The sequence below is a fragment of the Oncorhynchus kisutch genome, linkage group LG11 (genome assembly GCF_002021735.2).
Source record: "Oncorhynchus kisutch isolate 150728-3 linkage group LG11, Okis_V2, whole genome shotgun sequence".
Lineage (NCBI taxonomy): Eukaryota > Metazoa > Chordata > Actinopteri > Salmoniformes > Salmonidae > Oncorhynchus > Oncorhynchus kisutch.
This window is the reverse complement of record NC_034184.2, coordinates 42,890,045-42,916,319: the sequence shown is the minus strand read 5'-3', so window position 1 is coordinate 42,916,319 and position 26,275 is coordinate 42,890,045. Positions and strand designations below refer to the sequence as shown.

Sequence of the window (26,275 nt, the reverse complement as noted above, 5' to 3'; positions counted from 1 at the left end):
TTTTATCAAGAAATTACTACAGATGTAGCATATTAATTTGAGCCAGTTTGCTACAGCAGAAGAAAAACTGCAGCAAATGTTTGTTTTTTAACTGCAGCATTATAATTCATGAGAATTTTTGTAGGGTTTGATAGTTTTTTCGCTCGGGCAAATCAAGTCTGAAATTTTAAAGTGGAAACTACAAACTTTAGAAGCCTTTTTCAATTTTAGCAGAGATGCAGAGAAGCATATTTTGTTTATTAAAACCACCAGTCAGGAGGATACAGACCACTCCAGAGGTATGCTTAAATATGCAGAAAAATAAACATATATTTTTTTACATAGAACTAAGCATAATGATTATGGCTCTAGATTGCAGGAAAAAGCTGTTTCAATTCTTCAACTTACCAACAGAGGGGCCCCCCCCTCTTCGGGCCACCTCCCGGCCATCCTCACATACTTTGTGCCCCCCTTCAGATTTTTGGTTTGCATGACACCCCTGGGCACGGATGGTCTGGGCCCAGGCCCACCCACTGGGGAACCAAGCCCACCCAATCAGATTGAGATATTATTTGTCTTTTTACCTAAACACCATCAGATAGAATTCATAGCGAGCAGTGAGTTAGTCAGATTTGATTAAATATAACAGAACAGATGAACAGGAATGACATTCACTCTCACAGGATGGGTTGCCTAAAAAACGAACTAAAAACCACACCCCAATAAGCCACGAATATGACTGCATTAAGGCATACTGTATGTCACTGTGCTTCCATGGCTATATGCACCATGCCACTGCCTATTTCATTTATTCATCTAGAAAACAAGACAGGTCATAATAGAGTGCATTTATCACAGTCAACGCACCTATATTTAAGCTTTATTTTGCTTGAAAATGTGTATTTTTTCTCTCAGCCTCGTGGTAAAATGTGTAGAGTTGCAGGAAATTAGTTTAGCTTTGTGTAAATATGTGCACACGCATTTTTCCTTCCACACTCGGTCCCGGCGGAGCGCGCGCCTCAGCTCTCCGCTGCGAAACTCGGCTGTGAAGTGTGGTCATGTGACGGGCTAGCGAGCCCAGGCGAAGCACAGCCACACGGTTACATGAGACCGAATGCCAGCTTCATTGAAAAAGCTCTGTTATCGAGAGTAGAGACAGGAGGGACAGACGTTTTCAGTGTGCAGACACAAATAACAACACGCAGAAAGCTCTGGGGAACTCGGGGAAAGGGACATTTTCACAGCCTCAAGAACCTCGGTAGGAGAAAGCAGAAGACACATCGTTTTAAAAGATAAATCAAGCGCAGTGGACACAGCGGGAGTAGATTATTCATTCCGATAACTTCTATAAGGAAGGGCAACTAAAAAAAAGAAAAAACTACCTCCGCCGTTTCATATTTTTGTTTTATTTTTCCTTTCGTTGACTTTTTTCTTTATTTTATCACCTGTCCTCAGAAAAGCATACAACCAGGCAGAGTTGAATTGCAGTGCAGTGGGTAAAGAAATTGAACGCAACACCAGGAGACAGAACAGCTCACCGCATTTAGCCTACCAGCAAAATACAGTATATATATATATTTTGTACCATCCTTGGTTCTGTTTGGGGCTGATTTTAGTTAATTTTTTGGAATATGGTTGGGGAAATGGAAACGAAGGAGAAACCGAAGCCTACCCCAGACTATCTCATGCAGCTCATGAATGATAAGAAACTGATGAGCAGCCTACCCAACTTCTGCGGAATTTTTAACCACCTCGAACGGCTGCTTGATGAAGGTAAATTTGGGATCAATGTGTGTGAATAGACAAGCACCCTAAATTAAGGTAACATTACATGTGTGGTAGCTTATGTCACAGTATGTGTGCATGGATCCCACGTACGTATTCTCTCATAGTGAACGTGCTGTCTCCCTTCCTTTTTACATAGGTCGACGTTGGGAGCATTTTTTGCCTCTGTGGACTGAAATCATAAGCAATGTATTTTACAGAGACGTGTTGTCATCATTGGAAGAAGCATTATATCCATGCAGACACAACAGTAGGCTAGTCTACAGTTCTGAATAGTTCCCAATACCCTGGTTTGCATTCGTTTTATGCAAGCCTCCCAACCTTCAGGCGTTTCACTCGAAGAGCACACCAGTACTTGTATTCTTGCGTGCTTTAATCCCACTCGTGTTGACATAAAACATTCGATTAAAAGGTGAAACCCTAGCCGACCTAAATAGAAAGAAAGATTACAATCTGTTTGGTGATTCACGTATTCTTCAGAGTTATTTTAGAGTTAACCTAAACTAGACATCGCTTTTGGACTCTATTTCAAGGTAATACACAATGCATAAGGTGGAGGAACAAGTCTAACATTTGTCTAAATTGAAGACATAGTTTTTTAAATGAATGTTTAATACTTTGTCCTACACAGCCAATATTGGAACCAATTGCACCGTTATCCTTACAGCGCATTGAAGAGTGAAACACGATTTCCCCCTGAGAATATTAGAGAATATTCTTATATATGCGTTATATATATATATAACGCATGCTATTAGTCTACATTTCGTGTTTATTTATTGTGTGTCCTTCAATAATGTATATTCTAGTTGACATAGATAGGCAATAATGTGTGTGAGTTGGAGTGCTAGAGAGACTGTTGGGAATTTGGTGGATGAGGCGCCAGGGGGCTCCCACCGGGTTTAGTCTTCATCTTATTTTATCGCCCACCTCTTTGGGTACCATTTCCTCTCAACATTCTGCTACCTTTCACTTTTTAAATTATTTAGGCCTACTAAACTATTTCATATATATCACACTTTTGAATGCTTCATTAGACCCTGTGAGGTTTTATTTGAAGTGATGAGCCTCTTTTTGAGATGAGAATTTTATGATTTTCTATTCACCCCAAGGCATTGCATACGCACTCACTATGGCAGCCTGCTTTGCGTTGCCTACATAGGGCTATATGCTAGCAATTTCAGAAATATTTTGGTGAGTTCAAGAGATTTTCTTGGCGTGCATGAGATGCCAGTGAATTAGTTTATTTAGGTTGTATCCTACAGTATTGGTTGTGGGGAACGTGACAATTGACTGCGTAATGTCCACCGGTAGAATTGTGCAATGCCTAGACCCTAGACCAGGGGTAGTCAACTATATTCAGCCACGGGCCAATTTTCATCAGAGCGAATGGTCGGGGAGCCAGAAAATAATAGTTGTTATTATTAATTGACCACAACTAAGCCCCCCAAAATATTGTGACACCTTGATTACATTAAGAAACGATCACATGTCTCTTTTTTTATTTGCGGGAATATTTGGGAACAGATTTTCATAAATTATACACATTTTTAGCTGAATTATATCATTTTTGACCAGTATTTTTTTACCAAAACTAAACTATCACGGGACCCCTGCCGTAGACCTATACCTCCGCCTCCTATTTCAGGGGCACGTTCAGCAGGACACAGCGTTTTAGTACATTCAGACAGAAATATGCTCTTTAGAACAGTCATGAATCTCTGACATGTGGAATAAGGAATCTGCTCTATTTGAGGTATTCCTATCTGCAACGTTCCCAATTGTTTTCGTTCTGAACATTACCCAGGTGTTTCTCTCATCTTGTCAGGTGAAGGAAATATTGATATTTTTAGTGAGAGGTAAGGTTTCTAACACACCTTTAACAACGTCTAACCGCCCAAGTCAAATCTAATTTACCATGTGTGTGCAAAACAAGTGCTTTCTAAAGAGTTTTGCTGTTTGTCATGTGGTCAGTGGAAGGTTATGTTAGACTGCAGCTGATTCAGGGCTAGGCCGCGAAGGAGAAACACACCCAACTTAGCCAAAGTGGATGTCCCCGCATATAATTGTCAATCTGTCATGTCATATGTTCACAAATCATCATTCTTAACCATTTGATTCTCAGCTCAGACGAGAGGCCCCACGGTCTCCGCCCACGTGTTCTCGAAGGGGTCTAACTTGTCTAGTGGGCCGGGTTAATCACGGACGCTCTCGCTCACGAGTTCCTGCTTTTCGCGCTGGTTTCGGTCTGAAGCATCGGTGCCTGATGGAGCTGCAGGCCATGCTGGTGTGAGTGAGGGGCGGGTGAGGAGCGAAGGGTTTGGGTGGTGCTGGAATGCAGCTGTGTGTGAGGCAAGCCGATCCCTCCGCTTCGCCCAGCACTCCCGCTCATCTGGAAAGATTTCTGTATTTATTCCACAGGACGCACAAGAAAGAGAAACGTAGGCCTAACGGGAATACATTCCCAGGGACCATAGGATACATAAAGACAGACACACACACACACACACACACACACACACACACACACACACACACACACACACACACACACACACACACACACACACACACACACACAGTGACTCATACAATATTGTTATTGTGTGATAGTACAGCTGCTTAAGAAGTACAATATGGCACATGTAAAGCCCCCGTAGTACATTAGAGTTCCGATGCACTGTACACTATTCTGAACTGAACTCTCTCCTTCACTTCCCCTTTCACTGCATGGCTGTTGTGCTCAATACTAGGCACTACTATTAGAACTGAGAAAAGCGTGCCTATGGTCTCAGCACTAATTGGATGGCCAATTTACAGAAACTCTTCATCACTCAGTCGAATAGTACACAGCACGCAAATCAGATCATTTTCAGTGTGCGTGCCTGCACTTGAGTGTGTGTGTCCAAGTGGATTCGCAAGTATACATTTGTGAGCGTTGCTGTCAGTTTGCGTCTTCCTGTTAGTCTGTTCTGTATGCGGCTGATAAACCAGGTCTGTCTAAATGCTGGGATGTGATGTGCAGACAGACAGAGAGATCTATGAGTCAGTGCACGCACCCTTTGGCCAGATAGACGGTGGGACGGATTGAGACCCTAGTTTCACTTCCACTAGCACACTCAGTTCTGACCTCCAATAATACCACAAATGACATGTAGCTGAGGTGTAGTTGACTCAGCACCCCCCCCCCCCCCCCCCCACACACACACACACCATTCCCCTTAGCTGTGTGTGCCCGCGTGCGTGCCGGTGCATGTGTGCATTTTATTTGATCAGCAGGACCTTTTGTAGGCAATAATAATTCCAATCATCAATTGATTTAGCCTATGGTCCACGTGCGTTCACTGTATGCGGACTGGATTAGTGAGTGACGCCAACCACTGGGAACAGACGTCAATTCAACGTCTATTACACGTTGGTTCAACGTAATTCCATTGAAAAGGCACGGAGCCAACGTTGATTCGACCAGTGTGTGCCCAGTGGGCAGTGTTACTGTAATAGAGTGGGATGGATTATTGCTTGCGTGATCTGGCTACACGTATGCATCTGCGGTAATGTGTACAATCGGATTTGTTATAGGCAGGGTGAATTCACCTAGTATACAATATCCTCATAGCGCCAGTCTGTAGCTGTGCTTTTCCACTGCTGGTATCAGCCGAGCGACGCTAAATCACTGGATTTTGCAGACCTCAGCGTTATTCCACTTTCCTGAGAGGGGGGGTCGGAGAGGGCTGGCGTATAAAATATCATCTACAGCTTGTGCTTGGCCGCAACGTTGATCATACGTGACGCACCAAGTCGGCGTTTTCTTCTCCCCTCTGTTGTGACCTGCTGTGGTCTGCGGTGAAGAATGAGAAGAGATAAATGAGTATGGAAACGCAGCCGCATCACTGATGGTGATGGAGGGCTATATCTCATCCCACAGAGGATGCGTTTGTAGTCTGATAACCCTGGTGCACCTGTGTGCAACGGCTGTGACTGAGAACTGATAATAGATTGTGTGTGCATGGGGAGAGTGTGTGTGTGCATGGGGAGAGTGTGTGTCTTACCATCCTTGTGGGGACCAGAAGTGCTCAAAAGGATAGTAAAACAAGGACAATTCGGACAAGTGTGGGCATTTCGCCAGTCCCCACAAGGAAAAAGGCTATTGTGTGTGTGTACTTAGTGTACTTGCTATTAGTTTGTGCTTTTCTCCAGTGACGTTCAAGTGCGGCAAGATAACTCATCACAGAACCACCTGGATTATTTATAATACTAGCTAGGTGTGTCCCGGGCAGGCGATTGTAGTCAGTATGTCAGTTGCAGTGACATTACTACCGAACCATGTCTAGATGATCATGGTCAGAAAGTATCAGTGACCATATGACTCAGGTAAAAGTTGTCCCAGTCATAACTGGGTATGTGAGATGAGCCCCCTCATCTGAGTACTGAGCCCGGCCCTGAGCTGTCATCTGTGAGTGATGTGTCGGCGCGGTGGCCCAGAGCAGACGACACAGCTGCGTACTGATGCGCAGACTGATGCCGCTGTTAGTGCAGATGAATGCTCTCAATGGACCGTCAGTGCAGCCAGCCATGCAGGGCTGCTCCGCTCTGTAATAAAGGTGATGAATTGAGTCACTGCTATAGGTACTCTGGTACTCTACTCTATATGCCCCAGCCCCAATACACACTCAAAAGGATGGGAGGAGAGATTAGTAGAAGAAGGATCGGCGAGAGAGCAAGGCCAATGAGCTTATGATGAATAACTTTTAAGGTGTGTGTGTGTGTGTTTCGCGCCCCACTGGGTGCCACTACTGTATGTTTTGTTTAACCAAAATTAATTGCCCACATTAACTGTATCCAAAGTGTTTGACAACTCATTTATCTTCATGGAGTTATTAGCTAGCTGTTATTGTCTTTTCTATTGATATTGACCACTAGCACATGAAACGATCCTGGGAAATCACATTGAAGAGTTCATATGTTTCACTAGAGTGACGGTTCACAAGAAACAAGTTTACTTCCCCAGGATAGTTAGTGGTTCACTGGCGTGACACAGGAAGAAGACTCTAACAGGGGGTCGTTAAACGCACTCGGCGTCCCAGAGAGACAGGAGCTGACTCCGTCAGGGAGTGGTAATCAACACAACACAGAGGATCATTCCAAGGTCTCCTCTTTGCCATTAAAAGTTGTGGAAGGATGCAGGTTGAGCTCAGGCGTAGTCTCCTTATGTCTCGTCATATTGTGACTGTGTGTCGGCCTCCGACTCACGGTCTCTTTCTCTCTTCTATCTCTGTCTGGCCTTATCACTCTCTCTTTTTTTCTCTCTCTCTCTCTCTCTTTTTCTCTCTTTTTCTCTCTTTTTCTCTCTCTCTCTCTCTCTCTCTCTCTCTCTCTCTCTCTCTCTTTTCTCTCTCTCTCTCTCTTTTTCTCTCTCTCTCTCTTTTTCTCTCTCTCTCTCTTTTTCTCTCTCTCTCTCGCTTTTTCTCTCTCTCTCTCTCTTTTTCTCTCTCTCTCTCTCTTTTTCTCTCTCTCTCTCTCTCTCTCTCTCTTTCTCTCTCTCTCTCTCTCTCTCTCTCTCTCTCTCTCTCTCTCTCTCTCTCTCTCTCTCTCTCTCTCTCTCTCTCTCTTCTCTCTCTCTCTCTCTCTTTTTCTCTCTTTCTCTCTCTCTCTTTCTCTCTCTCTTTTTCTCTCTCTCTCTTTTTCTCTCTCTTTTTCTCTCTCTCTTTTTCTCTCTCTTTTTCACTCTCTCTTTTCTTTCTCTTTCTCTCTCTCTTTTTCTCTCTCTCTCTTTTTCTCTCTCTCTCTCTCTTTTTCTCTCTCTCTTTTTCTCTCTATCTTTTTCTCTCTCTCAAGCATCAAGGAGTCCCAGAGAGACCAGAGAAACCTTCCAACTCATCTCACAATTAGACCAAGTGGTTCTATTCATCACATAATTGGAGTAATTAATTCATTTCAGAAGTGAAGTAGGGTCTGGTTGGGGGGGGGGGCTCAAATTCAATGTGTTCAGATCCTGTCCCTGTGTTGTGGAGTAACTGTTCCCGTCTCTTACTTAGGGTGTGCACTGCAGCATTAGGAGGGGTGGGGAAAAGGGTACCTTAGAGATAAAGACGGCGAAGCTTGTGATTTTCTCGGTTAGTCGATCCGGTGTGTTGTTGTCTATGCTTTTGCGTCAGAACCTGTGACACCCCTTGTACATGTTTAAAAAGCACGTCACACCCTCTGTATTCAGTCTGTATCAAGAGGTTAGAATTACAGCCAGAGTACCTCAACCTGACTGCTGTGGCAGATAGAGCCAATATCATACATAGTCTATCATAGATCGAGGGCAGGTCCCTACCAGGTCAGTCACGTGAAGTGATAGAGGCTTTCCCCCATCCCTTTAAACCCCCTAGAGTCGATTGACGCACCAGTTTAAGTTAAGAGATCCCTTTTTTTTTGTCATTGGATGCGTCTCAATCCACCACCACCACCTTGCGAAAACATCTGTAGTGTCCGAACGGTTTGGCTCACAAAACTATTATGCAGTGGTGTGTATTCATGGCTACCAAGGGAAGCCAGGCTTCCCCATGAAATTGACCAAGATGTTTTTTTTTAAACACACAATTATTCATCTTTCGTCTCTCTGTTTCATAGTTTTCCTCTAATTCGCAAGAGGCTGAATGTATCTCACATGAGAAAGCATCCGAGCGAGCGTAACAGCTCCCCTCCGTCTCTCTATGTGTAGGCCATCTATCTGATGCCGTCTGGTCCAAACGAGTATGACATTGTTGCCGCCCATAGCATTGTAGGCAAGGGAAGCCGGCGAGCATCTGACCTCCCGTAACAAAAAAAACGTATAAAAAATGGGTGTTGGGCTAAACTGAGCGAGCTCAACTGTGAAGGGTCCTGGAGCACCCAAAAAAAGTGTCATGGGAAGCCATCTTGGATTTGGCGTCACTCCTATCAAATCCCATTGACAGCATATGTCATTTACAGAAAAACCTGAATTGTTGCATTTCATTTGGTTGTTGTCCTGCGGTGGCTAGCTAGCCGGCTAGTTAAAATTGTACCTTTCCTAACTAAATTAGCCATGGATTGAGAGAGGGATTTGGACTTGTGGTTTTACTTCATTCTCCGTATGATTATCCGGCCAATGATTATAACAGCGATTCTGATCCAACCATTAATTCATACATTGTTGTGCCCCTGGCCTGAGAGGATGAAAGTTCAATATTTATTTAGCTTGATGTAGAAGGCTAATGTTAACTTGCTAACATTGCCCATGAATGGAAGTTAGGCTAGCGAGCAAGCATTTTAGCCAGGTAGCCTAGGACAACAAAACATGAAAGCATGTACTGTATGACAGAGTGATAGACCGTTTCTTCAACATGAAAGAGAGGAGGATGGGTTTGGCATTTCCCTACAAGTAGGGTGCGTCAACATGTTTTCTACTTGCAGGAACGCGCACGCACACACACACACACACACAGAAATCATAACCATGGAGAGCCATATCATATTTAGCTCACGTTGATGGGACTAAATACACTGCTCAAAAAAATAAAGGGAACACTAAAATAACACATCCTAGATCTGAATGAATGAAATATTCTTATTAAAAACTTTTTTATTTACATAGTTGAATGTGCTGACAACAAAATCACACAAATTATCAATGGAAATCAAATGTATCAACCCATGGAGGTCTGGATTTGGAGTCACACTCAACATTAAAGTGGAAAACCACACTACAGGCTGATCCAACTTTGATGTAATGTCCTTATAACAAGTCAAAATGAGGCTCAGTAGTGTGTGTGGCCTCCATGTGCCTGTATGACCTCCCTACAATGCCTGGGCATGCTCCTGATGAGGTGGCGGATGGTCTCCTGAGGAATCTCCTCCCAGACCTGGAATAAAGCATCCGCCAACTCCTGGACAGTCTGTGGTGCAATGTGGCGTTGGTGGATGGAGCGAGACATGATGTCCCAGATGTGCTCAATTGGATTCAGGTCTGGGGAACGGGCGTGCCAGTCCATAGCATCAATGCCTTCCTCTTGCAGGAACTGCTGACACACTCCAACCACATTGTCTTGCATTAGGAGGAACCCAGGGCCAACCGCACCAGCATATGGTCTCACAAGGGGTCTGAGGATCTCAACTCGGTACCTAATGGCAGTCAGGCTACCTCTGACGAGCACATGGAGGGCTGTGCAGGCCCCCAAAGAAATGCCACCCCACACCATGACTGACCCACCACCAAACCGATCATGCTGGAGGATGTTGCAGGCAGCAGAACGTTCTCCACGGCGTCTCCAGACTGTCACGTCTGTCACATGTGCTCAGTGTGAACATGCTTTCATCTGTGAAGAGCACAGGGCGCCAGTGGCAAATTTGCCAATCTTGGTGTTCTCTGGCAAATGCCAAACGTCCTGCACGGTGTTGGGCTGGAAACACAACCCCTACCTGTGGACGTTCGGCCCTCATACTGGACACTACGCTGACAGAAACAGCAAACCTTCTTGCCACAGCTCGCATTGATGTGCCATCCTGGATGAGCTGCACTACCTGAGCCACTTGTGTGGGTTGTAGACTCCGTCTCATGCTACCACTAGAGTGAAAGCACCGCCAGCATTCAAAAGTGACCAAAACATCAGCCAGCAAGCATAGGAACTGAGAAGTGGTCTGTGGTTATCACCTGCAGAACCACTCCTTTATTGGGGGTGTCTTGCTAAATGCCTATAATTTCCACCTGTTGTCTATTCCATTTGCACAACAGCATGTGATATTTATTGTCAATCAGTGTTGCTTCCTAAGTGGACAGTTTGATTTCACAGAAGTGTGATTGACTTGGAGTTACATTGTGTTGTTTAAGTGTTCCCTTTATTTTTTTGAGCAGTGTAGTTTTTGGTATCTTTTAGTTGTCACTGTATTAGACTAAGCAGAGGTGATTTGACAATGTTGAAATTGTGATGTTTTCTTTGCGTCTTGTGGTAACTCTCTGGGGTTCTAAATCGATAGTGGTTTAGTTGCTTGACCACACTGTAGGTCATGGAACTGTCTGTTACTGTACATGCAATATGCTTTGTGGACTTCACTGGACAGAGGTTGCTGGCTTCCCCAGTTATTTTACCCACGCACTACTACTGCTATTATGACCACTGAGAAGGGGAAACTCTCACAAAAACAATGGTGTTCTCCTCTATGACCCCCACAAGTGTAACATGACTCGTCTGAAGGTAACCGGTACCGGTTTAAAAATACAAACGGAAGTATGACGGTAGTTTTGCGCCTTCCTCCAAAAAAGGGGTTAGATGCAGTGCCTTCGGAAAGTATTCAGACCCTTGACTTTTTTCACAATGTTACGTTACAGCTTTATTTTAAATTTGATGAAATCGTTTTTCCCCCCTCACCAATCTACACACAATACCCCATGATGATAAAGCAAAAACAGATTTGTGGAGATCTTTGCTCATTTTTTAATTTTATTTTTAAATATCACGTATTCAGACCCTTTACTCAGTACTTTGTTGAAGCACCTTTGGCAGTGATTACAGCATCGAGTCTTCTTGGGTATGACGCTACAAGCTTGGCACACTTGTATTTGGGGAGTTTCTACCATTCTTCTCTGCAGATCCTCTCAAGGTCTGTCAGGTTGGATGGGGAGCATAGGTGTACAGCTATTTTCAGGTCTCTCTAAAGATGTTCAATCGGGTTCAAGGCTGGGCTCTGGCTGGGCCACTCAAGGACATTCAGAGACTTGTTCCGAAGCCACTCCTGCGTTGTCTTGGCTGTTTTCTTAGGGTCGTTGTCCTGTTGGAAGGTGAACCTTCACCCCAGTCTGAGGTACTGAGCGCTCTGGAGCAGGTTTTCACCAAGGATCTCTCTGTACTTTGCTTCGTTCATATTGTCCTCTATCCCTGCTGCTCAAAAACATCCCCACAGCATGATGCTGCCACCAACATGCTTCACCATAGGGATGGTGCCAGGTTTACTCCAGATGTGATGCTTGGCATTCAGGCCAAAGAGGTCAATCTTGGTTTCATCAGACCAGAGAATCTTGTTTTTCATGGTCTGAGAGTCTTTAGGTGCCTTTAGGCAATCACCAAGTGGGCAGCCATGTGCCTTTTACTGAGGAGTGTCTTCCGTCTGACCACTCAACCATAAAGGCCAGATTTGGTAGAGTGTTGCAGAGATGGTTGTCCTTCTGGAAGGTTCTCCCATCTCCACAGAGGAACTCAAGAGCTCTGTCAGAGTGGCCATTGGGTTCTTGGCCACCTCTCTGAGCTGGGTCACCTCTCTGAGCTGGCCAGGTGGCTCTAGGAAGAGTCTTGATGGATCCAAACTTCTTCCATTTAAGAATGGAGACCACTGTGTTCTTGGGGACCTTCAATGCTGCAGAAATTTTTTGGTACCCTTCCCCAGATCTGTGTCTCAACACAATCCTGTCTTGGAGCTCTACGGACAATTCCTTCGACCTCATGGCTTGGTTTCTGCTCTGACATGCAGTGTCAACTGTAGGACCTTATATAGACAGGTCTGTGCCTTTCCAAATCATGTCCAATCAATTGAATTTACCACAGGTGGACTCCAATCAAGTTGTAGAAACATCTCAAGGATGATCAATGGAAACAGGATGCACCTGACCTCAATTTCGAGTCTCATAGCAAAGGGTCTGAATAGTATGTAAATTAGGAATTTTTAATATATTTGCCAACATTTCTACAAACCTGTTTTCACTTTGTCATTATGGGGTGTTGTGTTAGATTGCTGAGGTCTATTTTTTTAGAATAAGGCTGTAACGTAACAATGTGGAAAAAGTAAAGGGGTCTGAATACTTTCCAAAGGCACTGTATGTGTAAAAAATCATATATATACAGTACCAGTCAAAAGGTTGGACACACCTACTCATTCAGGGGGTTTTCTTTATTTTTATTATGTTCTACATTGTAGAATAATAGTGGAGACATCAAAACTATCAAATGACACATATGGAATCCTGTAGTAACCAAATAGTGTTTAACAAATCAGAATATATTTTAGATTTTATATTCTTCAAAGTAGCCACGCTTCGCCTTGGTGACAGTTTTGCACACTCTTGGCATTCTCTCAACCAGCTTTTCCTTCAGTGTTGAAGGAGTTTCCACACATGCTGAGCACTTGTTGGCTGCTTTTCCTTCACTCTGGGGTCCAACTCATCCCAAACCATCTCAAATGGTTTGAGGTCGGGTGATTGTGGAGGCCAGGTCATCTGATGCAGCACTCCATCACTCTCCTTCTTGGTCAAGTAGCCCTTACACAGCCTGGAGGTGTGTTTTGGGTCATTGTCTTTTTGAAAAACAAATGATAGTCCCACTAAGTGCAAACCAGATGGGATGGTGTATCATACAGAATGATGTGGTAGCCATGCTGGTTAAGTGTGCCTTGAATTCTAAATAAAGCACAGACCATATCACCAGCAAAACACCCCCACACCATCACACCTCCTCTGCGTCTCACAATGACACGGCGGTTGAAACCAAAAATCTCAAATTTGGACTCATCAGACCAAAGGACAGATTTCCACTGGTCTAATGTCCATTGCTTGTGTTTCATGGCCCAAGCAAGTCTCTTCTTTTCATTGGTGTCCTTTAGTAGTGGTTTCTTTGTAGCAATTAAACCATGAAGGCCTGATTCACACAGTCTCCTCTGAACAGTTGATGTTGAGATGTATCTGCCAGTTGCATCATAGTGCTTGATGGTATTTGCGACTGCACTTGAAGAAACGTTAAAGTTCTTGACATTTTCCGGATTGACTGACCTTCATGTCTTAAAGTAATGATGGACTGTCATTTCTCTTTGCTTATTTGAGTTGTTCTTGCCATAATATGGACTTGGTCTTTTACCAAATAGGGCCTTCTTCTGTATACCACCCCTTCCTTGTGTAAATTGAAATGCATTCCGGGTGACTACCTCATGAAGCTGGTTGAGAGAAGGCCAAGAGTGTGCAAAGCTGTCATCAAAGCAAAGTGTGGCTACTTTGAAGAATCTTAAATATGTTTAACACTTTTTTTGGTTACTACATGATTCCATATGTGTTATTTCATAGTTTTGATGTCTTCACTATTATTGTACAATGTTGAAAATAGTAAAATAAAGAAAAACCCTGGAATGTATTCAACTGAAATGTGTCTTCTGCATTTAACCCAACATCTCTGAATCAGAGGGATGCGGGTCTCTGCCTTAATCGGCATCCACGTCTTCAGGCATCCGGAGAGCAGTGGGTTAACTGCCTTGCTCAGGGGCAGAACGACAGATATTTTACCTTGTCAGCTTGGGGATTCGATCTAACCTCTAGGCTACCTGCCACCCCATGAGTATATGTGTCAATATTTTACTGCTACTTTGTGTAGATATATTTGTTCTGTGTTTTCTTATATCTCCTAGATTTAGGACTCTTCAAAGCGACTGCATTTAACAAACGATTCAAACTTAAAAGTGTTGACATACAAAAGGTGAAATATATATATTTTTAAACTAACGAAAGATCTATAAATGATCACTCCGATCTTAAGACCTTGGACTGAGATCTACCCACAAAAGCCAAAGGTCACTGGGTCAACGTGCTATTAGTTTAGTCATCCCTTCACAAGACTAAAAACTCAATCTCACGAGACAATCAATCTCTCTATTCTGTAGTGTAGACCGCTGCGGCTCTAGCCGCGCTCTGTATTAATGCGCATCATTATTCCGTTCTCCCTGCGATACCAGCATTATGCGAGAATACATCCGTGTGTTCTTCTATAATGCATTCACATTTCTCATTTTAAAAGCACTATCTGCAATTGAAACCCCTTTCTACCACGGAACGTTGAGTAAGTAAGTCATCCGCAGGATTACAGTATTACGGCTGTGTGTTGGGGGGGGGGGGGGTACGAAAAAGAGCATGTGAAAAATGGATGAAACCTATTTATTGAAACGTGAAAAAGTTGAAATGCTCAGGCAACGTGTAACCTCATTTTTATCGCTAGACTTTGCTCTTACATGGTTTCTCATGCTCTTGCTGCTCCCGCTGCTCCCCCTCAGATGGTTTGAAGTAAACAAATAATTCTCGAGGAAATTACATCCTAAAGGTTTAGGGTTGATATCTTCATCTCAGAGTCGCGTGTGGGATTGAGTAAGTGCTCCTGCGTGCGCTATGGGTCTGCTTTAGCTTATGTCAAATGATGGCTCGCGGTCTACCCTTGCTTTTCAAATCAAAGCGCAAAAGTTCGACTGGACCACCTGTACGGATACTGTGATGTTAATTACCCTGCTGTAATTCATTTCAAAAGCCAATATAGAACAGCGCTGTAAGACTGTGAGTGCTTCAACCTTTCAAGACTGTAGGCCTTCTGTGTCAGCCTCTTTTGAGCACGGGCTATTTTTCTTCCACTTCTCGACACAAAGTTAACGCTTCAACACATTCTGGAATTGTTGTTTGCTTGGGGAATCTAAAAGATTGATGTGTTTTCCCTCTGTCAAGAGCTCAAAGTTCAAGGTGTGGTAGGAGGTTGGCGGTTCCTTATTTTCTCATTTGAATCTCACCACTTTTCTGAGGTGATTTTCAAATGTTCTGGGCTGGTGCCCAAGTCCACTCTAAAGGACATTCAAAAGTATCCACCTAATGAACCATCTATTAGACCGCCTAGTTTAATGCTGATAAAGAGCATCAAGACCCGCCTGTGAAAAATGAGCAATCCTTGACCTCAATTATCTCAGCTCACTAAGGGCTCAAAGGAGAGAGAGATTATTCTTTACTCTTTTGAAGGTTGATTATAAGTGTCTTAAATTTCGGCTGCAAGATGTTAGATTCGTTGAAATACTGTAGGCCTATCTTTAGTTGGAACATTGAGGTTGAGAAGTGTAAATGATCTCTTTTGGATTTGTTCTCATACCGCTCACAACATGTGATTTCGGTCCTGAATTTTTTATTTTGGTCCAGATATGCAACACTAAATCGTTTTATTTGGACTCTGAAGCATTTTTCTTTCTTAGAGCTAGCTGATAATGTTTGTCGATAATTCGGACGGATCCTCCGCACAACCTCCCATCCTCAAAACATGTGATATCTGCTGCCACTCATTAACAAGCATTAAACCATTAACTCCTTAACCGCATGTCTCGTGACAGCCCAACCCAATTATGTCAGTCTAAGCCAGAGCATGCAGAATAGCGCAGGAATGTTTCATCAGTATGTTGCTGTGTTCATCCAGAAAAGAAATCACTGAGCACAGTTTGTATCTCGTATATTTGCCTTCGCTGTGTGGCTAAATCTGACCACGTTTCAGCATAATTGTAAATAGTTGCACTTGTAGCATAGTTGTAAATGAACCAAATGTGGCCTGTTCAGTATCTCAGTCTTACATTATCTCAGTGTCTCTCTGAGTGTCTTACATTATCTCAATGTATCTATCTCAATGTATCTGAGTGTCTTACATTATCTCATTGTCTCTCTGAGTGTCTTACATTATCCCAGTGTCTCTGAGCGTCTCACATTATATCATTGTCTCTGAGCGTCTCGCATTAGCTCAATGTCTCTGAGCGTCTCGCATTAGCTCAATGTCTCTGAGTGTCTAACATTAGCTCAGTATCTCATAGCATCAGTGTCTTACTCTATGTCAGTGTCTCTCAGTATCTCAAATCAAATCCTAGTTTATTGGTCGCATACACAGATTTGCAGATCTTATCGCAGGTGCAGTGAAATGCTTATGTTTCTAGATCCAACAGTGCGGTAATACCTAGAAATATAAAACAATACACACATAATAAAATAAAAATGCTAATTCATTTCTTTCTTTTGTAATGTCAGAGTCCGGAATATGAATATAAATAATTGTGTGTGTGTATAGACAGTACGGACGGTATGTGAATAGAACAGGTGTGTACAGCAGTAGTTCTATAGAATGAACCATGACTAGAATACAGTATATACATATAAAGTGTGTAAAACAGTATGTAAACATTAGTCAAATGACCAGTGTTCAATGGGAGCAGTCTCTAAGGTACAGGGTAGAGTAGTGGGTGGTTGCCGGCTAGTCACAGTCTCTAAGGTACAGGGTAGAGTAGTGGGTGGTAGCCGGCTAGTCACAGTCTCTAAGGTACAGGGTAGAGTAGTGGGTGGTAGCCGGCTAGTCACAGTGTCTAAGGTACAGGGTAGAGTAGTGGGTGGTAGCCGGCTAGTCACAGTCTCTAAGGTACAGGGTAGAGTAGTGGGTGGTAGCCGGCTAGTCACAGTCTCTAAGGTACAGGGTAGAGTAGTGGGTGGTTGCCGGCTAGTCACAGTCTCTAAGGTACAGGGTAGAGTAGTGGGTGGTTGCCGGCTAGTCACAGTCTCTAAGGTACAGGGTAGAGTACTGGGTGGTTGCCGGCTAGTCACAGTCTCTAAGGTACAGGGTAGAGTAGTGGGTGGTAGCCGGCTAGTCACAGTCTCTAAGGTACAGGGTAGAGTAGTGGGTGGTAGCCGGCTAGTCACAGTGTCTAAGGTACAGGGTAGAGTACTGGGTGGTTGCCGGCTAGTCACAGTCTCTAAGGTACAGGGTAGAGTAGTGGGTGGTAGCCGGCTAGTCACAGTCTCTAAGGTACAGGGTAGAGTAGTGGGTGGTAGCCGGCTAGTCACAGTCTCTAAGGTACAGGGTAGAGTAGTGGGTGGTAGCCGGCTAGTCACAGTCTCTAAGGTACAGGGTAGAGTAGTGGGTGGTTGCCGGCTAGTCACAGTCTCTAAGGTACAGGGTAGAGTAGTGGGTGGTAGCCGGCTAGTCACAGTGTCTAAGGTACAGGGTAGAGTACTGGGTGGTTGCCGGCTAGTCACAGTCTCTAAGGTACAGGGTAGAGTAGTGGGTGGTAGCCGGCTAGTCACAGTCTCTAAGGTACAGGGTAGAGTAGTGGGTGGTAGCCGGCTAGTCACAGTGTCTAAGGTACAGGGTAGAGTAGTGGGTGGTAGCCGGCTAGTCACAGTCTCTAAGGTACAGGGTAGAGTAGTGGGTGGTTGCCGGCTAGTCACAGTCTCTAAGGTACAGGGTAGAGTAGTGGGTGGTTGCCGGCTAGTCACAGTCTCTAAGGTACAGGGTAGAGTAGTGGGTGGTTGCCGGCTAGTCACAGTCTCTAAGGTACAGGGTAGAGTAGTGGGTGGTTGCCGGCTAGTCACAGTGTCTAAGGTACAGGGTAGAGTAGTGGGTGGTAGCCGGCTAGTCACAGTGTCTAAGGTACAGGGTAGAGTAGTGGGTGGTAGCCGGCTAGTCACAGTCTCTAAGGTACAGGGTAGAGTAGTGGGTGGTTGCCGGCTAGTCACAGTGTCTAAGGTACAGGGTAGAGTAGTGGGTGGTAGCCGGCTAGTCACAGTGTCTAAGGTACAGGGTAGAGTAGTGGGTGGTAGCCGGCTAGTCACAGTCTCTAAGGTACAGGGTAGAGTAGTGGGTGGTAGCCGGCTAGTCACAGTGTCTAAGGTACAGGGTAGAGTAGTGGGTGGTTGCCGGCTAGTCACAGTGTCTAAGGTACAGGGTAGAGTAGTGGGTGGTAGCCGGCTAGTCACAGTCTCTAAGGTACAGGGTAGAGTAGTGGGTGGTTGCCGGCTAGTCACAGTCTCTAAGGTACAGGGTAGAGTACTGGGTGGTTGCCGGCTAGTCACAGTCTCTAAGGTACAGGGTAGAGTAGTGGGTGGTTGCCGGCTAGTCACAGTCTCTAAGGTACAGGGTAGAGTACTGGGTGGTTGCCGGCTAGTCACAGTCTCTAAGGTACAGGGTAGAGTACTGGGTGGTTTCCGGCTAGTCACAGTGTCTAAGGTACAGGATAGAGTAGTGGGTGGTTGCCGGCTAGTCACAGTCTCTAAGGTACAGGGTAGAGTACTGGGTGGTTGCCGGCTAGTCACAGTCTCTAAGGTACAGGGTAGAGTACTGGGTGGTTGCCGGCTAGTCACAGTGTCTAAGGTACAGGGTAGAGTAGTGGGTGGTTGCCGGCTAGTCACAGTCGCTAAGGTTCAGGGCAGGGTACTGGGTGGTAGCCGGCTAGCCACAGTGTCTAAGGTACAGGGTAGAGTACTGGGTGGTTGCCGGCTAGTCACAGTGTCTAAGGTACAGGGTAGAGTACTGGACAGAAGCCAGCTAGTGGTAACTGTTTAACAGTCTGATGGCCTGGAGATAGAAGCTGTTTATCAGTCTCTCATTCCCAGCTTTGATGCATCTGTACTGTCTCCACCTTCTAGATGGTAGTGGGATGAACAGGCCATGGCTCAGGTGTCACTCTAATTCAGTGTCTATCTGCGTGTCTTTCCTCCAGTTTGTTTTTGCCCAGGCCTGTAGAGAGATGGTAGTGAGCCCGTCAGGCCAGCTCCGGGGCATGTGGCATCAAATCAAAACAAATGTATTTATATAGCCCTTCTTACATCAGCTGATATCTCAAAGTGCTGTACAGAAACCCAGCCTAAAACCCCAACAGCAAGCAATGCAGGTGTAGAAGCACGGTGGCAGGGGAAAAATCCCTAGAAAGACCAAAACCTAGGAAGAAACCTAGAGAGGAACCAGGCTATGAGGGGTGGCCAGTCCTCTTCTGGCTGTGCCGGGTGGAAATTATAACAGAACATGGCCAAGATGTTAAAATGTTCATAAATGACCAGCATGGTCAAATAATAATAATCACAGTAGTTGTCGAGGGTGCAACAAGTCAGCACCTCAGGAGTAAATGTCAGTTGGCTTTTCATATTGCCGATCATTAAGAGTATCTCTACCGCTCCTGCTGTCTCTAGAGAGTTGAAAACAGCAGGTCTGGGACAGGTAGCACATCCGGTGAACAGGTCAGGGTCCCAAAGCCGCAGGCAGAACAGTTGAAACTGGAGCAGCAGCACGGCCAGGTGGACTGGGGACAGCAAGGAGTCATCATGCCAGGTAGTCTTGAGGCATGGTCCTAGGGCTCAGGTCCTCCGAGAGAGAGAAAGAAAGAAAGAAAGAGAATTAGAGAGCATACTTAAATTCACACAGGACACCGGATAAGACAGGAGAAATACTCCAGATATAACAGACTGACCCTAGCCCCCCGACACATAAACTACTGTAGCATAAATACTGGAGGCTGAGACAGGAGGGGTCAGGAGACACTGTGGCCCCATCCGATGATACCCCCGAACAGGGCCAAACAGGCAGGATATAACCCCACCCACTTTGCCAAAGCACAGCCCCCACACCACTAGAGGAATATCTTCAACCACCAACTTACCATCCTGAGACAAGGCCGGGTATATCTCACACAGATCTCCGCCACGGCACAACCCAGGGGGGGCGCCAACCCAGACAGGAAGATCACGTCAATGACTCAACCCACTCAAGTGATGCACCCCTCCTAGGGACGGCATGGAAGAGCACCAGTAAGCCAGTGACTCAGCCCCTGTAATAGGGCATCCACGTCACTGTGCCGCTGTGTCCATATGCTTCCCTCCATGCTCAGCCCAGCACAGTCCTCTCTGCTGGCCCACATTAGCCATCACCACTGATAATCATAATTTCCTTTGTGTTCGCACCTCCTGATGCAGCAACTGCTCAAAAGCAGCTTGGTACAGTATACCTGTCACGTTGGTATGAATGATTCGGGAGACAGGCACAGGAATAAGTAAGTAAGGGGTTTTAAGAGAACCTATTCGCCATCAGGAGACTGAAAAGATTTGGCATGGATCCTCAGATTCTCAAAAGGTTCTACAGCTGCACCATCGAGAGCATCCTGACGGGTTGCATCACTGCCTGGTATGGCAAATGCTCCGCCTCCGACCGCAAGGCACTACAGAGGGTAGTGCGTACGGCCCAGTACATCGCCGGGGCCAAGCTTCCTGCCATCCAGTGCCTCTATACCAGGCGGTGTCAAAGACTCCAGCCACCCTAGTCATAGGCTGTTCTCTCTGCTACCGCACGGCAAGCGGTACCGGAGCACCAAGTCTAGGTCCAAGAGGCTTCTAAACCGCTTCTACCCCCAAGCCATAAGACTCCTGAACAGCTATTCAAATGGCTACCCAGACTATTTGCACCCCCCCCCCCCCCCTTCTACGCTGCTGCTACTCACTGTTATTATCTCTGTTATTACATAGCCACTTTAACAACCTTACCTGCATGTACATAATTATCACAAATACCTCAACACCGGTGCCCCCGCACATTGACACATGGACTCTGTACCGGTACCCCCTCTATATAACCCCGCTATTGTTATTTACTGCTGCTCTTTAATTATTTGTTTTTCTTCTCTTTTTTGTACAAATTCTTGCAAATGTATTACAAATAAAAAACACTTAACTTATTTACGTAAGTATTCTGACCCTTTGCTATGAGACTTGACATTGAGCTCAGGTGCATCCTGTTTCCATTGATCATCCTTGAGATGTTTCTTTAACTTGATTGGAGTCCACCTGTGGTAAATTCAATTGATTGGACATGATTTGGAAAGGCACAGACCTGTCTATATAAGATCTCACAGTGCATGTCAAAGCCATGAGGTCGAAGGAATTGTCCGTAGAGCTCCGAGACAGGATTGTATCGAGGCACAGATCTAGGGAAAGGTACCAAAACATTTCTGCAGCATTGAAGGTCCCCAAGAACACAGTGGCCTCCATCATTCTTAAATGGACGATGTTTGGAACCACCAAGACTTTTCCTAGAGCTGACCATCCAGCCAAACTGAGCAATCAGGGGAGAAGGTCCTTGGTCAGGGAGGGGACCAAGAACCCGATGGTCACTCTGACAGAGTTCCAGAGTTCCTTTGTGGAGATGGGAGAACCTTCCAGAAGGACAACCATCTCTGCAACACTCCACAAATCAGGCCTTTATGGTTGAGTGGTCACTCCTCAGTAAAAGGTACCTGACAGCCTTCTTGGAGTTTGACAAAGGGCACCTAGACTCTCAGACCATGAGAAACAAGATCTTCTGGTCTGATGGTCTGATACATTCTTATGTAAATGTAATATTTCAGTTCTTTTTTTTTTCTTCTTCCACTTCCAACATTTTCTAAAAAACTATTTTTGCTTTGTCATTATGGGGCATTGTGTGTAGATTGATGAAAGGAAAAAAAACAATTGAATCCAAATGTGGAAAAAGTCAAGGGGTCTGAATACTTTACGAATGCACTGAGCATATCGCATATACCGGTACACAAGCTGGCCTGGAATAATTGTCTGAGCTCCTGCCCTAATCACAGTACAGTGTATCACACAGGCACCAGCCTTGCTATTTTACTGTAGATATTGTGTGTGTGTGTGTGTGTGTGTATGTGCGTGCTTGTGTATCCATCTCTGTGTGTGTGTGTGCAGTCGCTGCTGTCTGTGATTAGGCAGCAGGGTGGATGATGAGATCTGTCAGCCCTGTCTCCCTGATCAGACCGTGCACGGCAGCCGTCTGCACCAGCGTACAGGCACTTTCAGGAATACTCCACTGGGTCTGCTACTAGACTCTGCTAGCTCCACCACTCCGCCACACTGAGCTAATTGAAGTGGGTATGTGCCAGAGCAGGCAGTGCAGAGTAAGCATCCCTCCCCCCTCCTTTCTCTTCCTCCTTTCTCCTCCTCCTCCTCTTCTCTTCTTCGTGACAGGGATTTCCGCTGCTCGAGTGTCCCTGCTCATTTTCGGAGCGTGTGACGGCAGAATCGGAGCGAGGGATTTCAGGAGGCTTCTCATTAGGGCACAGCTGGTTTGCGCCCAGCGGGCCCCAGAGTCCACAGCGGCAGTGGGATATGAGCTGCTGCCCGCTGTTAGGGCATCTAAATATGGCACCTCGTCCCCCAATGAAACAGAACCCCCGCGATTTATCTCCCTATTTGTCCCCCCCATCATCACATACCGCTGGAGCTGAAGTCCAACTTGTGTTGGATTGATTTAGCTGCAATCAGACCTCTGTAGGTGGACACAAAGCAGGTAGAGAGAGGGAGGGAGCGAAGGGTGGGAAGGAGGAGAATTATTATTCTGCAGAAAGCACAGCTCCAGATGGCATCTCTGTTTGAGCGCCCCCCCCCCGACTGAACCTTCACTCTCGATGTGGTCGCCACTCACAGAGCCCCGTAATTACAACACAGAAGAGTGTCGGGGCGATACTCTCTCTGTCTCTGTCTGTATCTCGTGCTCTCGTTTTCGCTCTGTCTGTATCTCGTTTTCTCTCTGTCTCTCTCTCTCTGTCTGTATCTCATTTTCCCTCTGTCTCTCTCTCTTTATCTCGTTTTCTCTGTCTGTATCTCGTTTTCTCTCTGTCTCTCTCTCTTTATCTCGTTTTCTCTCTGTCTGTATCTCGTTTTCTCTCTGTCTATCTCATTTTCTCTCTGTCTGTATCTCGTTTTCTCTCTGTCTCTCTCTCTGCCTGTATCTCGTTTTCTCTCTGTCTGTATCTCGTTTTCTGTCTCTCTCTCTCTGTCTGTATCTTGTTTTCTCTCTGTCTGTATCTCGTTTTCTCTCTGTCTGTATCTCGTTTTCTCTCTGTCTGTATCTCGTTTTCTCTCTGTCTGTATCTCGTTTTCTCTCTGTCTGTATCTCGTTTTCGCTCTGCCTGTATCTCGTTTTCTCTCTGTCTGTATCTCGTTTTCTCTGTATCTTGTTTTCTCTCTGTCTGTATCTCATTTTCTCTCTGTCTGTATCTCATTTTCTCTCTGCCTGTATCTCGTTTTCTCTCTGCCTGTATCTCGTTTTCTCTCTGTCTGTATCTCGTTTTCTCTGTCTCTCTCTCTCTCTCTCTCTCTCTGTCTGTATCTCATTTTCTCTCTCTCTCTCTCTCTCTGTCTGTATCTTCTTTTCTCTCTGTCTGTATCTCGTTTTCTCTCTGTCTGTATCTCGTTTTCTCTCTGTCTCTATCTCGTTTTCTCTCTGTCTCTATCTCATTTTCTCTCTGTCTGTATCTCGTTTTCTCTCTGCCTGTATCTCGTTTTCTCTCTGCCTGTATCTCGTTTTCTCTCTGCCTGTATCTCGTTTTCTCTCTGTCTCTCTCTCTGCCTGTATCTCGTTTTCTCTGTCTCTCTCTCTCTGTCTGTATCTTGTTTTCGCTCTGCCTGTATCTCGTTTTCTCTGTCTCTCTCTCTCTGTCTGTATCTTGTTTTCGCTCTGCCTGTATCTCGTTTTCGCTCTGCCTGTATCTCGTTTTCGCTCTGCCTGTATCTCGTTTTCGCTCTGCCTGTATCTCGTTTTCTCTCTGCCTGTATCTCGTTTTCTCTCTGCCTGTATCTCGTTTTCTCTCTGCCTGTATCTCGTTTTCTCTCTGCCTGTATCTCGTTTTCTCTCTGCCTGTATCTCGTTTTCTCTCTGTCTCTCTCTCTGCCTGTATCTCGTTTTCTCTCTGTCTGTATCTCGTTTTCTCTGTCTCTCTCTCTCTCTCTGTCTGTATCTCGTTTTCTCTCTGTCTCTCTCTGTCTGTATCTTGTTTTCTCTCTGTCTGTATCTCGTTTTCTCTCTGTCTCTATCTCATTTTCTCTCTGTCTCATTTTCTCTCTGTCTCATTTTCTCTCTGTCTCTATCTCGTTTTCTCTCTGTCTCTATCTCATTTTCTCTCTGTCTCATTTTCTCTCTGTCTCATTTTCTCTCTGTCTCTATCTCATTTTCTCTCTGTCTCATTTTCTCTCTGTCTCATTTTCTCTCTGTCTCTATCTCGTTTTCTCTCTGCCTGTATCTCGTTTTCTCTCTGCCTGTATCTCGTTTTCTCTCTGTCTGTATCTCGTTTTCTCTCTGTCTGTATCTCGTTTTCTTTCTGTCTGTATCTCGTTTTCTCTCTGTCTGTATCTCGTTTTCTCTCTGTCTCTCTCTGTCTGTATATCGTTTTCTCTCCGTCTCAGTGTCTCTCCCTTTATTTCTCTTTTCTGTATGCACATCTTCCTCTCACTTGTTTTTTTGTGTGGCTTTTTTGTCTTTATTTTCCTTTCTCCATGTCTCTGTTTTATCTCCTATCTGGATGTGTGTGTGTGTGTGTGTGTCTGCTGCCCTTCTCATAAAGGACAGAGATATCACATCGTATCAACCTTGTGAAGAACGCGACCTGTGTAGGGCGCCAGCTGATTACAGACACACACACACACACATGCACAAGCATACACGCGCGCACACACACACATGCATCTGATAAACTGATCTCACATACTGGGGATCAGCTGAGAAGCCTCACGTAGTGTCAGTTAAAGCACGGTAAACTCACCAGCTGCTTTTTCAGTAATCGGATCAATCTCCTGGTACAAGTTGGCGTGTGTCCTCCAGGCTGCTAATTGAACAGAGGCATTCGCAGCTGTTGATGTTTCAGTTTGACGTTCACCAGGTCCCTTTATTTATTTATTATTTTATTATTTTAGCTTTATTCTGTTTATTGAACGAGCAACTGTTTAGGGTGTTTGATGCGGTGAGATGGTTAAGGGTTTGTGGATGAAAGCTTGTGCCTGTGAGAGTCATTTGTTCTGAGGCTATAGGCTAATAGTTTGTGATGTTCAGGAAAGCTGAGGCTGATTGCTGCCGATATATGTGGCAGATGGTGTTCAATTGGAGGGTAAATTCATCTGGGTGTATTGATTCAGAGTAGGGTTACTCAGCTTACATCTCGCTCTCTCTCAGGATCACTTGGATGTGCATCTCAAAAGTCATCATATCCTTGTCAGATTGGCACCGTTCCTTAATAGGAAAATGTAATGTTACCTTCTTGAACTAAATGTATATTTGTATGAGTCACTGTGTGTGGGTGTGGGTGCGAGCTAAAGTGTGTCTGTGGGTGCGAGCTAAAGTGTGTGTGTGTCCACATAGGCAGGTGGCAGCGTTGTGTGCTCAGGAGTGCAGTAGGAGTTGCCCTTCAGGCAATAGCAGGAAATTGATTGAATTCAGAGGGGTTTAGAAAGCTGACAAATCACAAAAAAAAAACTGGTTTAAAACGCTGTAATAACGCTGTCCATAAATCACCAGTGACAGTTTAATCATCCTCAGGACTGTGGCCTAGTCTGACCACTGGACAACACTCAGGAACTGACCAAAAGAAAGTACAACCAAACATACACACACAATTCATTCACACCGATGTATGTCTCATAAATCAAGACATTCCTAGCATCAACAAACATCTGCTCACGGTCAAATATTAATCTGACAATTTAATTAAATTACCCAGCATGCTTTTTATAAGATCACATCGTTTCCCTCAAATCATCCATTAAATGAACTTAGAAATATTTTGTCCCTACATTTCCCCATCCACTTGCATTAGCTGGTGTTGACTTCTTATACAGCCTTGAGCTCTATTTCATCTGAGAGCTTGAAACAGCAGTGCTGCGTGGCGTCCATGGTAGGGAGAAAATAAAAGCTGAAAGGGAGCCAATGCATCGCCTTTCTTCATGTTTCAGCCCCCCTCCATCTCATGTGATTTAAAGGCAGTAGTGGCATGCCAGAGGCTGGGTGGGAGAAAAACATGATTGTTATCTATGTACATAACAGACAAGCCCTATTTACTAAGATCATTTGGTTTGGAATACCCCCAGGCTTCATCCCAAGGCCCCTTGGATTTGAAATTCTTTGCAATGCTCGAAAGTTGGTTTCCTTTCCCTCTTTAACAAAATGTCTGG

The 26,275-nt window shown here is 44.9% G+C and overlaps 1 protein-coding gene across 4 annotated transcripts in view; it reads left to right on the top strand.

Moving 5' to 3' along the window:
• Window positions 1–1,008: 1,008 nt before the first annotated feature.
• The window catches only part of LOC109899645 (protein quaking-like), a 110,448-nt gene continuing 85,181 nt past the window's right edge, over window positions 1,009–26,275 (top strand). The window contains exon 1 of one of the 4 annotated variants that reach the window (XM_031835828.1): window positions 1,009–1,752. In XM_031835828.1, the coding sequence (XP_031691688.1) occupies window positions 1,611–1,752 (142 nt within the window). In that variant the 5' untranslated portion in view covers window positions 1,009–1,610. The remainder of the gene's footprint in view (window positions 1,753–26,275) is intronic. The other 3 variants (XM_031835827.1, XM_031835829.1, XR_004211634.1) reach the window with 3 other exon arrangements.